Source organism: Zosterops lateralis (genome assembly GCF_965231275.1).
Source record: "Zosterops lateralis genome assembly, chromosome: 1".
Lineage (NCBI taxonomy): Eukaryota > Metazoa > Chordata > Aves > Passeriformes > Zosteropidae > Zosterops > Zosterops lateralis.
Window position 1 is genome coordinate 91709682 of NC_139762.1, and position 16349 is coordinate 91726030.

A 16349-nucleotide genomic window follows, 5' to 3' on the forward strand; every position below is an offset into this window, starting at 1 on the left:
TCTGAAGAACAAGCTCTGTAACCACATGAGTGCTGCTGGATGGTAGCTGGTGGTAGAACAGCTTGTACATCTTGTGACTGGAGTTCAGAAACGCAAGCACAAAAAGAAGGGCATGATTAGGGTCAAACCATAGCTTCTGTGGGAAGCAGGACAGACTGGAAGATCACTGTATTTGCATTTACTGATTACCAGAAGGGGTTTTTTTCAGCTATTGCTGTAAAATGTCATAATCTCTACATCTTGAAAAGATGAAGATAAGATCTCTCATTATTTAACCTTAAACCCTTGAGGAAAAGAAGAAGTGGAAAGTATAAATAAATGCAAAAATCCACACATAGCTGAGAATACAAAATATTACCAAAAATATGTTTATTTGGTTGAATTTATGTATATATCTAAGTGGGCATGGATTAACAGAGTTGGATTTTTTTTTTTGTATTATTTAAGAATCCTGACATGAAACTGTACCTGTCAGACTGAAGCTGTGTTAATTTATTGCTCTTGGTAACTAAACACTGACAAGGCATAATTTTAAGTTGTCCCATGATTTGGAACATTTTAATGTACAACAATTTAAAAAACCAATTGTTTACCATCCAAAGCCAATTTTATGGCTCACTGAAGTTGCCCACGGCTGTCACTATGTCCTTACTTGTGTTTGAAGCTGTGGCAGGATGTGGGTTTAAGTCTGCTGTGCTGTGGGGCTTGAGCCTATTGTGTCTATGCTGGGTATAAGAGAAGAGTCTAAATTTAAGCCAGTCTTGTCCCACAGCTGATGTTCTCAGCCTGGCTCTCTGACAGCACACTTGTGTTGGATTTACAGAAGAGTTGGTGGTATTTGGACCAGATTGAGAGCAGAGATCCACTCATCTACCGAGGCCACGGTACAGTGTAGAGAAATTTGCTGGCTTCAGTGGGATTGTGGCAATGCAAACTGGAAGCATGCAACGTTTTTATCAGTCTACTAGAGGAGTAAAAGCAAGATTTACCCCATGAGACAGTGTCTTAACTTGCTGAGACAAAGCATGGTTGTGATTATTTATTATACCTCTAAATTTCTCCCTTATCAATTTTAGAAGGCACCTCAGTGATGCAGTTAGCAATGACAGTTGTTCTTGCTGGCTAAAACCTCTTATTTTTTATTCAAATACCTCCATCATGTGTTTTGGTAACTGGAAAAGATGCCAGACAACATGAGAATGTGAGCACCTTGCCGTGGTTCAACTGGCACCACCGTGTGGCTAAGTATATCCCGGCAGGAGTATTGCATTTGAGGGAAACAGGATAAAATCAGTAAGGGAAGACTTCTTATGCTCTCAGCCACCAACAGAGTGCAACTTAACGCCCATTCCAGCCTCAGAGGCCTCATGCAGGCCAGCAGTTGAAAGCTAATTAAGTGCATTTTGGAAACCAGTGTTGCTTTATTTGGCAAGGACTTCTCATTATGCTTCAATTCAGATGGAAAATTGGAGGTAAGGCAATATTTGTATTGGATATTATTGTTCCCAAAGCAGAAGTTGAACCTCTCTATTAGGTCAGCAGTGATAACTCCCAGCCTGCCAAAATTTCTGCCCTGGTTTAAATACCAAATTCATCACATCATCTCCCTAATTTGCACTTTCCAGAGTCTCAGTATTTATAAGACCTTTTTCAAATAAATGGAATTTATGTTGTGTGTGTCAATTCAGACTTCACACAGTCCATGGGATTAGAATTCAAATAAAGCCAAGCAATTCATTGATCAGCTGAAGGAGTGATCAGTGGGATTACATAGGTGTCTAACAGAACAAAATAATTTTTGGGAAAACTTTGGTAAGGGTAACAGGTCAAATTTCAAAACTCTACAATTTAACAGAAGCAGGATTCCTCCTCCTCTCCCCATTATATTGTGACACAGAATGTGTGGCACTATATGAGCAATTCAGCTGGCCCATTTGTGGCTTAGTACATAATTTCAGGGCACAACTCGAAAAGAAAAGAAAAGAAAAGAAAAGAAAAGAAAAGAAAAGAAAAGAAAAGAAAAGAAAAGAAAAGAAAAGAAAAGAAAAGAAAAGAAAAGAGAAATCTGTACATGACCAAACAATGGGCAGAGCTTGAGCAGCTCATATAGCAACCTGTAAGTGCCATATAAAAAATAAATTACTACTAAATAGGCATGTAATTCCAGTTTCATGTTCAGGTGTCTCCAAGAACAGCCTCTTATAGCTGAGAAGGAATATCTGAAGATTTGTGGAATACAATTAATCTCAAGTTGTGCTGAATATAAACTCACTTCAACGCTCCTGCCAAACAAATTTGATTAATGAGGTGCTCTAACAGTTGGTTAGAGACCGAAGCACACAACTATTTTGAAGCTGGACTGAACAACAAAAGGAAAGCAAACAATCTTAATCAACATTTTAAAAACTCACCTAAATAAAATAAGGACAATCTACAAATCTGTTTTATATCTGTTAAAACAGAGACTTGTTTCCCTAAATACATATCTGTCTAGTGTAGGTTTTGTCTCTAGCCAGCTCTTCATCAAGAAGGGAAGCGATTGCTTCTAGGAATTAATTTTTTGTTGTTGTTGTTCCTTTTGCATTTTTGTGTGGCTGTTTTGACAGACTAAAAGATTTGGCAAAAATACTTCTTGATCCCTAGAGAGGTTGACCATCTGTGATGCTCATCCATACTCTCCTGAATACAGTATTTTTACAACCCACAGCCATGGAGTAGATAACCTTTTCTTTTCCTTGCTGTACATCCTATGCCATTTGGCAAACTATGTGCTGGACAGATTTTACATGGTTTTCCACAGTGTGTACACATGTGTCTGGATAATGTAGTCTTGGAAAACTGTCCAACTATCCAATGTCAGTTTTACAAAGAGTGAGGTTTAATAACTCTCATGGGATTCCTACTTGAAAGTAGCTACTTTTCTTATTGTCAGGCACTTGTGAATCCACTATGATAGAGGTGTCCAGAGCCTCAAAGGAAAGAGAAGTGAAGACCATGAGGGGAAATTGTTTGACATGTGTGACACTGTTACCTCTTGGGACAGCTAAAAGCTGTCTTCACTTTGACTCATTCTGAAAACCAGCCTTTTTTTTTTTATTTTTGACTTTGCAAGTTTTTAATTTATTATTAGCGTGACTGATGATGTTGTCAGATACCTAATCCCTTCAGCATCAGAACAGTAACATATTCAGAGTGACAGCTAGTACATTTCTAGTTCTATTGTATTTCTAGTTTCAGGTCCAGCAATCTGTCCACATTTCTATGTGCACCTTATTTACATGTCAGAGAATCAAGCTGATCATCAGCACAGAAGTCAGTCTGTGATACCAGAAACAGAGACCACTGCTTGCTTTCACTGGAAAACATAATATCCTGTTCTTACAGATGGTGACAAATGGTCATCTTCCTTTTTATCAAAAGCACAAAGTTCAGAAAGAGTGATGATGTGTGAATATACAGTCAGTGGTCTTGAGAAGAAACAGGAAAATAATGTGAAAAGACAGGTAATTATCTTATGAAAGCAATTAAGGTGCATCAGACTTTCAAAAATAGCAAGCTAGCTCAAAATATGAAATCACAAGACTACTTGTGAGGGATTTGTCTGGAAAAAATCAATTAGATGTTATTTTAAGATTTTACATGTAATTCCTCTACCCCCAGAGTAGCAAAATACAAACATGTAGCAGTTTATTATTTCAATGTCATAATGCGAAAAATACCTGAAAACACGATACATGAATGTGTGGTTGTACAGACAGTAAACACAGAGATTCAGAACAAAACTGGAACATTATAATGCAAATAGAGAAGAAGGAAAAGGACACATAAAAGCCACTCTAACTACAACCAGGAAAAAAAAATCTGCAAAAGATCATTGAAAAACACCTATGCAATCATACAAATCCTTGGGAGAATGCTAAAATTTGGTATTGGAAAAATACAGAGATGAATGCTCACTAAACAAAATTCAGTACAACATCTTCAGCTGCACTATATGCTCAGAAAAAGGCAGCCCTGAGCCATCCCTCTTTCTCTGATCACAGGGCTGCAGTGGGAATACTGTGACTCTGAGTAGCAATAGTTCAGAGTCTGAGTGCTGAGCCCAAAATCTCAGTGCTGAGCTCAGCCACATGAGGTGCACCTGTTCTGTAAGGATCACTTCTCTGAGCAGTGCCTGGGGAGGGCTGTGTTTTCAGCCCCGCCTAAACACATCTCTGCAGTGTAGGAAGGCGCTTCAGAGAAAGGATTGGTGGCAAGCAGCAAGCTTCCTTGCTCTGGTGAGAAAGCAGCCTGGGCATTGAAAGAAGCAGAATAGATGTCAGGATATGTTGTTTGCCAGGATATGTGTTTGAGGAAGCTGTGAAAGGATTCCACTGAGACTCCTCCACTACCAAGAAAGAAGGAAGTTTTTTACCAGGAAACCTCAAACTTAACTTCTATAGAACTCCAAGGATTTAGGAAGAATCAAAATCACTTAGCTTCAGCACCCTGCATTAACTCTGGTCCTGATGAATCACTTTGTGGTCACAGACTGTCCTCCCACATTACATGGAGCTGGAATGGAGGAAGTGCTCTTCTCCATACAGGCCTTTCTCAATAATAATCTCTCTTCAAAAACATCTATTTCCTAGCCTGCCTACAGAATCCAGAATGTACTGGCAGCTGTGTGGAAAAGGTAATTAACCATGCTTTCTGTGGAAAGGGAAGGTGACATTAGAGGAGCATCCATTTCATATTCAAATGCTGTGGTATGGGCAGTCTGGGCAGGAGGAAGTAAAGAGCGAAACACATGTCTCTGAATGAAAGCCCCTGCTCACGCTGCTGGTTAAAAAACTGTGGGTAAACAGATATATGAGGTAAAAATGCAGGAGAAAAAACAATCAAGACATGAAAAAATTTATACTAGGGAACAAATTAGATTACCTCCAAGGAAAGATAGCACCTGGAGATAGGCTCATGTTAATTTGGGGAGCATAAGGGAATTCACCATACTTTGTTTCTCTTCATAAGAATACAGAGGCTGAGAACAATGGCCACTACCTATTTGGTACACGTTTTTGTATGGAGTTAAGAAGGGATCATTTTCCCCTGTGTATCTTTTAAGTTCATTCTTGACAAAAAGTTCAATAGCAAATCCAGAAAAGAACAGGCATGTTCTTCTTAAAACACTGCTGTATTCAATCTGTGGAAAAAGCTGGAGAATATGCACTACACCTTGGCCAAATGCTTAACAGAAAAACACAATTATGTGGGTGTATTTTAATGATGTAAGCTAGAAAAGAACAGGAGAGAAGCAAATGGACATATTGTCTGAGATGGCCGTATTACATATAAGAAAAGTCAAACACAAGAAAAGATAAAGTCTACTACCAGAGGGAGTAATGGCAACAACAACAACAAAGGCAAAATAATTTCTCAAGTAATTTCAATTCCATCACATTGATCATTTCATAAAGCGAAAACCTGGCAAGGAGATACTTACTTCCTCCTGTTATCTTTTAAATTTTTCTGTTTATCACCCAATTTTACAGCAACCAATATAATCAACTACAAATGGGAAAGCAAAAGTCTGTGTCATCTGTGAACCATTTTTTGCCTGTACCACAAAACCATCTTGTATAATTTATGTTAGGTGTCACATTCCCATTCTTCCCCTATGCATGTAATGATCATTCTTTCTTTCATACCTTCATCTTGGCTCTTTGTAATCTTTCTCTTATGATCTTTTTTCTTTTAAATAGAACCTGAATTAAAAGGTCTATTGTTCAGCCTAAGAACTGTAACTTTTGGTCTCAGAATAAGAAAATATACCAAGAAGCAAGGCATTGTTCACTTAGTACAGTTTGAAAACATGCTTATTTTAAAGAAATTTTAAATATAAAAATAAAACAATCTTTCATGAGCAATCGTGTAACTTCCAGGAGTTCAAGCTAATCTTATCTCACATTTTGTGAGATCCTCTCTGACTATTTCATAATTTTTTTCATAATTTCCAAGGCTGTCTAGACTTGGATTGTCTCCCTATTCATGCCCTCTTCACAGTGCTGAAATTGTCTCCATTCATTACCTTCTAACACTTGGTTTCCATTTACTTTCACTTAGAACAAGTGCAGAAGGTTAAGACAAATGTCTTAATTGGTTAAGACAAATGTCTTCCCTGTCCTTTTTTTTTTTTTGGTTGGTGCCTGAACAATTGTCACAACCAGTCAAATAACTGACTCATCTTCCAGACCACAGAATGCATCTCAGAACAAGTTCTCCTCACTACTGTTTACTTTTCTTTTTTCTCTACTGTTATTATACCTTCCAAAAGTGTTTTCATTCAGCAGAAAAATAAAAGTGCCTGTAACAACAACCTTCTTTGGAATTCCTGCACTTTCTTCACACAGCAAATTTACAAGGATATTGAGTTTGTGGTCAAAAAGATCCGTCTTCAGATTTCACCCAGGCCCTACTTTTTTTATCTTGCAGCAGCAGCCCAGCAATTTTTTTCTCTGTCACGTAAAATGAGTTGTAATAAATAGCTCCCATTGTGATTGCTGGTTTTAGCACATTTAAGGAAGTAGAGCAGGTGCCACACTGTTAACCACAGTGAGGCCTGTGGTTGATAATGGCAGTGTTTGCAAAGATGAATCACCAGCAGTGAAAGCAAGTCAAAAAACACACAGAAATACACACACACACACACACACACACACACACACAAAACCCTACTCAATCCGAAACAAAACCAAAATGAACTCACTTCACCAGAAAGGACATCCAGGGAAAGAGATAGGAGCGTAACTGGGAATGTATGCCTTGTAACATACTCTGCTTTGAACACACCGCTCACAGTATGGACTTCCCCTCAGGAATCATGATCTGAAAATACTTTATTGAATAATGTGATACTCAGTTCTTCAATGAAAATTTATGGTTTTGTTCATTTTTCTCACTGCTTCAAATGATGGTTGTACACCTTCCTGTAAAACAGGTTTTCACACACCAGAAGTTCTTATGAATCCTTGCAGGGTTCTGCATTCCACATTTTCTTAACTCTTGCCCCACTAGAATAAATGATTGCCAGGGTAAAGATTATCTTTATTTGTGCTTTCCTACTATCTACTATTCTGGACGTCCAAAATCTGTGGGGGCCTTCATGTGAATGCCTTCATACGAATCATGTCCATCACCCCTCACTGACGGCAAAGGCAAGAAACACAGCACCATAATGCACAGGACAGAACAAAACAGAACAGAACAGAACAGTGCCTCAAGACAGGAATGATTCCCTTGAACTGCTTCCCACCCTATGAGAAGGAAAAGAGGGTGAGCCTTAGTGTTTTCTTCTAGCTAAGGATAAATAATCAAGCTAGCTGCTACACCATCAAGTATTGCATAGGAAAATACAGGGAGACTTTGCCAATGAACTGGCTGGGTCACTGCATTTTGAGAGCTTTATGAATACTTAAAAAGCTCTTCCCCTCAGAATGACTTCAGGTGAACAGCACACAGTGCTGGCATCAGCATTTGACCCTCCTTTTTAGGTATTCTTCTTCAATACAACATGGGCCTGGAAATGAAAGAACAAGCACAGTGGTTTTTGAGGAAGAAGTCACCTTCTTTTTAACTTCTCAAGTGTCAAGGCTCAAACAGCTGGAGGGCCATTCCACAATGATTCACTCAGTCAGCCAACCAGCTGGGAACATTACTGTTCTTCAGAAGGAGAGGGCTGTTACTACAGTGTCCCTCCTGCTACATCCTTCATTTTCACATCTTCTATAAAGAATAAGTTATGGACTGTATTAACTAGTTTATTTTCCCTAAGCCTCAGCATAATGACCAACTAATAGCTGTCAATCACCTTTTGTCTCAATAGCAGAGAGCAACTCCAACCTTTGCTTTCATTTGGGAAATGGTAGACAGGAAGTGATAGAAATCAAAACAAACACTACAGCCTGATGTTTGAAGCTGTTACGTTTTCTTAAGAACACCCAATGTAAGAATTACCCAGAGTACCTTAAATTTCACAAGGATCAAGGGTGTTCTGAGAGGGGAAAATATGTTCACATTTTAGAACACTGTGCATGTCTGTGAGCTAAACAAATCAGAACTACCTACAAATGAACAAGAGTCTTCCTCTTGGTGAACTATACCACTGTTTCCCTAAACATTAAGAGTCATAGTGTGTTCACTACCAGCCAGGCACCTATCCTGTCACTATACATTCACAGTAGAAAATCCTCTTTCCAGTGCGTGTTACTCCTAAATGTGCTAAATCAGACTGACTCTCTGCCCTTCTGTTCAGCCTAAGGTGAATTAGGAAAGGGTCTGTTATAGGATGATACAGGCCATTCTTTTGTAATGGTCTGCAGTTTTCTCTCCCAATACATTTTCTTTTTATTTAGCACTTCCATTTTTATCCTGTGTTCTTCTTCAGCCATCTCACACTCTCTTTCTATTTGCTGTATCTTTGCCACGTGAACTTCATTCATTTGGATTAACTGAAGTTGCAAAATCGACATTTGCTGATGATGTTCTTCTTCATGCATCTTTTTCAGAGCACTTTCCTGAGATGCTTTACTTCTGTAGTTCTTATCTGCTGCTATTCTGACATCAGAACATGAAGGCTCAGGCTGGGAGGTGCCTTCGCACACTGGAAAATGTACCAGCTCTTTGTCTTCATCACAAAGTTCTCTGTTTGACACAACAAATGACTCTGCAAACAAAAGAAGAAAAAGTATTATAGTATTCTCTTCCCTGGCTTCAGGAAACAGAAATGTGATAATATAAGTTACTGACACATGCATCTAAACCTTATGCTCCAGTAGCAAAGCACTACATAATGTAGTTCTGCTACAGAATACTAAAGGAATAATAGGCTGAACAGAACCACTTGGGGCTCTGTTGAAAGACCTCCAAGGCTACAGTGGGAGTTCAGAAGACTAAAATGAATGTAGACACTTGTAAGTGGACACCTAAATTTACGTGTCTGAGCCTGGAGCAAAACCTTAATGCAGCCATTTAAGCTAAATCTATATGTGACTTGCAATATTTTTATGAAAGATCTGAGTGTCAAGTGAAGTTGTAACAAGAATATCAAAAGACTGCGGGAATACTAGGAAGAATGCTTCTTGTTCTTTCCTTATTCCTTCTGTAGATGTCATAAACACAGTCGTGTATATTTTTAGGAAAAATCACATTATTCCATTCTTTGAGAAGGCTCTACCAATTCTTCTGAAATAAAGGAGACTACATAGGGACCAGAATACCACTGCAAATGAGGGTCTCAAACTCCATTCCGATCCCAATCCCAATGATTAATTATGGTAAATACAATTATGAAAGAGACATTCTAAAAATGTTATCTAACAATGTAGCTGCTGTTGTCTTTTGGACAAGGACAATCTTCTGTGTGAAATCCTGACATAATAAAATTTGCAAGAAACTGTTGTAGCCACTCTCCTTTCTGGTATTGAATTACTCCTTCTGGGTATGCTTGCTAAACAAAGAAGAATGTAGTGCTGAACTTTTTCAGAAAAGCCATTCTCCAGTGTGGACTGCAGTGTGAAATATGGCTGGCTGCACATACTCTTTTTAGTCCTTAAAAACAAAGGAGGAAATACCTAGAGGGAACTCTTGCAGCAGGCAATTGTGTATCAATTTGCTGCTGGTGGCTTCTTTTTTTTTAAACCAGCAAAATGATACTTTAAAAACTATAAAGATATCCTTGGGACTGTCCTCTGGAAAGCCAGCATGCCAGCAACTGCGATGCTTGCGACAAACAGCAGATATTTCAAAAACAGATGAATAAAATTTGTGAAAAACCTCACACCTGTTTAACTCCCAAAGGCCTAGGGAAATACACAGAGCCTTGTAATATCATATCTCTGAAATTACTTTTCTATATCCAGCAGTCCCCGCTAAGTGGAGAGATTTGAAAAAGAATCACTGGCAAAATCACATACAAAGCAATGCTACTCCCATTATTACAGCAACATTTATACCTTGACTAGAAGCATCAGGCTGATATTCAGGGTCTTCTTCTGGTGGGCTCTGCAAAAAGTACATTTGCTCAGGCATTATGCTGGCAATCTTCTCTTTCCCTACGATGTGAGTATTTATAAGTGGACTAATACTCCTTTTTACCTTCTCCCGCCTTTCATGTGCCATTATCTTTTTTGTCCGTGCCTTGATATTTTCCCAGCATTTCTTTAACTGTTTGAAGTCTCGCAGTGATACGCTGGGCTGTGAATTATATTCATGAGCTAGTGCTTGCCAGGTGCGTTGTTTCAGAGCAATAGTTCTTGCATCACTTTTTTTACATTCAAGCACGTATTTGTATTTTTCAACTAATGCAAGCAGCACACTCTTCTCCACTTCTGAGAAGTATTTAGCAGGCTTTATAATTTCGTTTTGCATTTTCTACTGTTTCTTGAAGAAGCCACAATTCCTATGAAAACAATGATGAAAGAAAAAAAGAAAAAAAAAAAAAAAACACAAATTAGAACTGGTTGCAGTATTAGTGTTTTAGCAAAAAAACCTTCCTAAGCATAGCTTCTGATTGATTTTATTTTCTAGAATAGCTTGTGAGTAGTCCTAGAGTATATAGTGGAAGGATCAGATAAGATATAATACAATTACTTGCTGGTTTGTGTTGCCACTTTAGTGGATACACAGTGCCAGAAGTAGACTATAATGAATAGTTGACTTACAATTTGTCTTGATACAAAATACTCAGTATTTACTTAGTGTCTTGCTTTAATACCTTGTTTTCCTGTTCATTGCACTTTTTTACTCCCAGAAAGTTTTCCAAGCTGTGAGGTTAGGAACAAATTCCAAAATCCAGCCCTCGCTAGGTTCAGGTTTATGTCTAAAGCCACCTTCGACATGTTTGGGTTTCCTTTGGTATGCAAAATACCCTCTTCTGTCCTTGCTGGATGTGTATAACTAATTTATCCCTTCTCTCTACAATATTTGAAAGCTGTATGAGCAATAATAGTAAGAAGTTGCCTTTTAAAAGACCTGTCAGCTTGGCTCTCCCCCATGCTCAGTCCCCCCCAGCTGATATCCAGTAGGCAGCAGGACCTTGACCTGTATCACAATACAGAGAAGCAGCATGAGTTGCAAGGAGACAAGAAATAACTACAGAAATCAACCATGTGGAAGGTACAGGTCCTTTGCCCTTGACTGCTGGCCCTGCATGTCTGGTACTTCCTTGCACTTGTGCTGCTGGTCACTCTGGGGAGCCAACAATCAGGCTAAAAAGAGTTTTGGCCTTATTCAACACAGCCACTGTGATACCCTTCCACCATGTCAGCAAGGACCTCTCTTCTCAGGCCCAGCACTAACGTAGCCAATAGGAAAAAGGTAGCTGATAACAGGGAATTCTTGGCCATTAAGACAAAGACAAAACCAAAAAAGACAGAGACAAAACCAAAAAAAAAAACAAAAACAAAAAAAGCAGTGTTGCCTTGAGTAAACAACATATGACTGTGAAACAAAATGTATTTTTGGTTCTTTTACCTTTTCACACTTTTCTCCCCCTTCTTTTCTGCTGTAACTGTGTAGCTCAAATTACTTTTAGATTTTGGGCAGAAATGCTGCCTCAGCTCTCATTTCTATTGTTTTTTAATCATTAAACCCAGTGATACAACATATATACTGACTTATATTCCTAATGGTCTAGGACTCTCCCAAATTTTCTGGTCTTTTGCCCATTGATTCTACTACTTCCTTCATAACATTCCTTGATGATGCACGAGAAAACATCTTCAGGTTTCCTATTCTCAATATATTTTTCCTTAACTCCACTGCACTAGGACTTTCTTTGTGCCATCCTTGTAGTTGCTTTCCTCCAAACACCTTACTACTTACAGTTATTCCCATCTCTTTCAGTAAAGGCAACTACTTATATTTAAAAAGAAAGCTAACAGACAAGCTAATATCGAAATGAGAACCTAGTCAGACATAAAAACAGCAGCTTTCTTGAGTAGCCCATAAAATATCACAAAGCCCAGCTGTACTGGTTTCAGCAGGGACAGAGTTCATTTTCTTCTTGGAGGCTGGTACAGTGGTATGTTTTGGATTTAGAGAGAATAATGCTGATAACACATGGATATTTTAGTTGTTGCTCAGTGGTGCTTATTCCAAGTCAAGGATTTTCAGTTCCCCATGGTCTGCCAGAGAGCAGGTGCACAAGAAGCTGTGAAGAAGCACAGCCAGGACAGCTGATCTGAACTGGCTAAAGGGATATTCCATACCACAAAATGCTATGTTCAGTGTATAAATGAGGAGGGAGTTGGCCAGGACCTGCAGGTGGTGAGGAACTGTATTGTGCATAATTTGTTTCTCTTAAGTTTTCTTCCTCTCTCTCTCTTTTTCACTACAAGTATTATTATTGTTATTATTATATTTTATGTTGTTTCAATTATAAGACTGTTCTTAGCTCAACCCACAAGTTTTACTTTTTTTCTGATTCTCCTCCCCACCCCACTGGGCAAGGGGTGAGCAAACAGCTGCACAGTACTTGTTTGCTGGCTGGGGTTAAACCATGACACCAGCAAAACAAAGGAGTCAAAGAACAGGGGACACGGTGGAACAAAGCCTGGAATAGCAAAACTAGAGCAAAGTGAACAGAAATAAGTAATAGTCTAGGTCAAGTCAGTAGCTAAGTTGTACCCCTACTGAAAAAGGCAGTAAACACTTGGTTTACACTTTCTGTCAGTGCTTGACTGAGTTATCTCCAGCCTCATCCTGACTGGGCAGCTGGCACCTGTGTGGGTCCTGGATAGTCACAGTTCTGCTCTCTCTTACCAAATCCTGGTGTCACAAGGACACGGGAAAGCTGAAGTTTTTGCTGCAGGCAGGATCTAGGGGACTAAGGGAAAGATCCATAGGAAATCAGAATGTAATAGTGCTGCTGCTCATAGAAGGGCCACTTTATTTCACATGAAAACAAAAGGAGAAAAAATGAAAGAAAGCTGGGGGAAGACAGTTTCTCGAACCAATATTTCCTTTGTCACACTGTATCAAGTTATTTTTTATAGTGAAATAACTGTGAAAACTTAAGTCACCCCCCATGTTGGTGACAAGAATTTTTAAACAGCTATAAACCCACAGAACAAACTAGGTGTAAGTAAAAAAACTTCTTTCATCTTGTACCAGTCATTACAATGTCTAGGTCTACTAGAAGTGAATCTGCTTCAGGAGCTCCTTAAATAAAACACAAATTAGGAAAAGAAGAAGTAGTCAGGAAATTGACATCCTAGCAGAGATACTGAAAACTGGCAAGTTCACTCCATGAAACCACTCTGAAAATACATAAAATAAAAGAGACCTATAATGGAATAGAACTCAATCTATTTAACTTACATACTTATTGCATCATTCCAAACCATTAAGTTCCTTTGGGCAGCTGTTGAAATGAAATTCTTGGGACTAAACATTGGTTCTTTATCTTAGCCTCAATTCCACCAAGGAATGGGATGAAATGCAGTCCCACCAGCAAGTTGCAAAGCCTGAAAAACCAGGATCACTCCACGTGATTAGAAAGGACTGATTCTACCTTCCATGTAAATCTTACCTCTAGTTTTGAAAAGGTGCGAGAATCTAAGACAAAAAATCATTACATGTTTATGTTTAGAAATCCCTTTATTTAGAAAAACTGGATTTTCAGAACTTTGGAGACTATATTCAAAAAGTTAAACAATGTTACCAGGACTTTTGAATTCCAGGTGCTAAATATCTAGCTTCACAGATTGGCCGAGATCAGTTGATGTCAGTAAATATCTAAAACATTTATAAATATGACTTAATATATATTAACAAATTATGTACTAGAATAAAACCTCATCTTTCATGGATGGAGTGAATTTAAGTATCGCTTTAATACCACACTATCATTTACTTCCATTATTTTTACTGTGGTAGCATCTGAGATCCCCAGTTGTAAGTTCAAATACTAAACATTCATGAATGGAAACGTAAGTCCTACTCTGAGAAGAATATATTGGTCTTTCTTTCCACTAGTCACATTCTTAGTGTTTGTTTCCTAAACATACACACAGTGTCCTTTCTGTGAAGAAGCCAGGATTATGATCTAGGATGCATTAAGGAACTCAAGAACTGGTGTGGGCAGTTTAATACACAGAAGAAAAGAGTTTTGGAACACTCTTCTCAAGCTCTTACATGCTTAGCCTACTTTCTTCAATGTATTAAAGCCCATTTGCAATTAGGTGAACAAGAAAGCACTCTGAGATGTCAGGAGAAGTTAGAATACCGAGAAGTTGTGTCAAAACACCACCCTGTATTTATATTCACCTCTTTTTTCTTTATGCATATTATTTTCACCTTCTTGCAGCCCACTGGCTCCTCTGCAGAATATGAGAAAGGACTCTCACAAGCCCATAGAATTTCCCTTTCAAGGCTAAGCAGTCCTTCCAGGACATATGCCTGGGATATAGTTTTGCAGGTAGAAATCTGTGCTGAAATCAAAGTAGTTTACTGTGTATAGCTCATCCTGTAAAGTGGATTGATTTGTATGGGCACACGGGGACAGGTGCAGAGTAAATTCTAAGAAACAAAGACTGGAAAGCTTCTCCCACTCTTACAGGTGCCTAGGCTCCAAGACACATGCAGTAAGAAAGCACTTTATCCTAAATATCTTCTCCTGGCATGATTCACTTCACAACTTGCCTTAAAACAAAGCAGTGTCCTAAGTATTTGTCCTCTCACACAAACCTCTACAGCTTTAAGGTAACAGAAATATCTCTCAGCTCCTCATCTTTACTGTGGAATGTTGTGCATCATTCTTCTTTTAAAGACTATAAGGCATGTGACGTGATTTGCTGGAAGAATAGCTTGAAAAAAAATTACACAAGTTAGGAAATACACATATGTTCACACGAGCATTATTTTGCTTGCACTCATCTAAACAGACACCCAAGCTCCACTCAGCTGCAAAGAAGCCCAATAAAAGGAAACAAAAATCGGTTTAAGTTGGCATGTGTGAGCATTTTTGGTCCATGAAATATTTTTTTAGGCATAAGAAAATGCAGAGAGCAAGTTATGGTGAAAGAATTATCCCAAATGTTTAAAAGGTTACACTAACCAAACCCAAAGAAAAGAGTTGCTAGCAAAATGTGGTGGCTTATGGGGTGATAATGAAGTTCACTGACCAGTGCCAACAGAATTACTACCAGAAATATTCAAGGATTGATAAAAATAAAATTCATGTCTCTAACTTAAATTGCAGGTGAAGCTCTAAACACAGCCACTCATCAACAACATTGGAAATCGATCAAAATTCTGTCGTTTTCATCCACTGCTTGAGGGCGAGAGAAAGGCATGGGAATGCAATGACCCAAACTAGCCACAACAGGTTTGTATTTCATTTGAATGACAGAACCAGCAGTAAACTGTGTTCTTCCTCTAATGTGAGGTTTTCCTCACCGAGCTTCCATCAGTGTTCCAGGCCTGACCCAGCCTACCTTGAGACTGGAAATCACTGTGTAATAAAGAGCACATTGAAAATATGGATGAGATCTGCACAGAAAATGTGTTTTAATCAGATTTTTAAAAAATCCCACCTCCTTGGGTGCTCCCCCCCCCCGCCTCCCGGTTTAGTACAAATGAATAGTTATCATGGATCACCCAGCAAACAAACAAGATCATCTATCAGAAAAATTCACAGCACTTTACCCAAATTTCTCCTGTCAGATTTTATATAGCTATACACGGAAATGCATTACAATATGTAGGTATCTGTATCACATTACACTAGGGATACAGATGTTAAGCGGGTCACCCCGCTCCCCATGGAGGACACCCAGAGCGCTTCCCGCAGGCAAGGTAATGGACGCGGCTTGTTATTCCGAGCGACTGCCTGAAATCCATCAAAAACAGCCATAATAAACGAATCCTACCAGACTCTCCCGCACCCCAACTTCTCAAACATTAACTCGAGCCTGGCGGGGGGGTTTATATCTCCTGGCTAGCTCCTCTTCTGCCTGAGGGAGAGCGGCGGGCAGGTCCCGGCTCCACAAAGGCGGCGGCTCCGGAGGCTGCGGCGGTGAAGGCGGGGAGGGCTCGGCGGGGGCCGCTGTCACCCAGCGCCCCGGGGGACGGGCGCCGGCGGCGGGGACAGCCCCACCCTGCGGCCCCGCCGGCTGCTCTAACAAAGCGCCGCTCGCCTCCCTCCTTCCCTGCCTCCCTGCCCGGCTCCCCGCCTCCCTCAGCTCCCCGCCCGCGGCCGCCGGCTCCCCGCAAACCCCGCGCTGGATTCCCGCCCGCCGCGGCTCGGGCGGCGCGGTCCGGCCTCCTCACCCGCGGGGACAGCGCCGGGCCGCGGGGACACCCGCCCGGGC

The 16349-nt window shown here is 39.8% G+C and overlaps 1 protein-coding gene across 2 annotated transcripts; it reads right to left on the minus strand.

Annotated features, from left to right (window-relative positions):
- Nucleotides 1–5262: 5262 nt before the first annotated feature.
- On the minus strand, nt 5263–16036 carry MSANTD3 (Myb/SANT DNA binding domain containing 3). Of its 2 annotated transcripts, none has more exons than XM_083856064.1 (3): nt 15909–16036; nt 9990–10435; nt 5263–8701 (listed from the first exon to the last, which is right to left on the minus strand). In XM_083856064.1, exons 2-3 carry the CDS (start codon nt 10402–10404, stop codon nt 8292–8294), a joined length of 825 nt encoding a protein of 274 aa, XP_083712190.1. In that variant the 5' UTR covers nt 10405–10435; nt 15909–16036; the 3' UTR covers nt 5263–8291. The 2 variants fall into 2 exon arrangements, with proteins under 2 accessions (XP_083712190.1, XP_083712191.1); XM_083856065.1 differs by lacking the exon at nt 15909–16036 and adding an exon at nt 11008–11026.
- Nucleotides 16037–16349: the final 313 nt, after the last annotated feature.

Coding starts and splice junctions, on each gene's coding strand:
- MSANTD3 (XM_083856064.1), bottom strand. CDS start 10,404: ATGCAAAACGAAATTATAAAGCCTGCTAAATACTTCTCAGAAGTGGAG. Junction 8,702..9,989: donor GCCTGATGCTTCTAGTCAAG/GTATAAATGTTG, acceptor TTTTGTTTGCAG/AGTCATTTGTTGTGTCAAAC.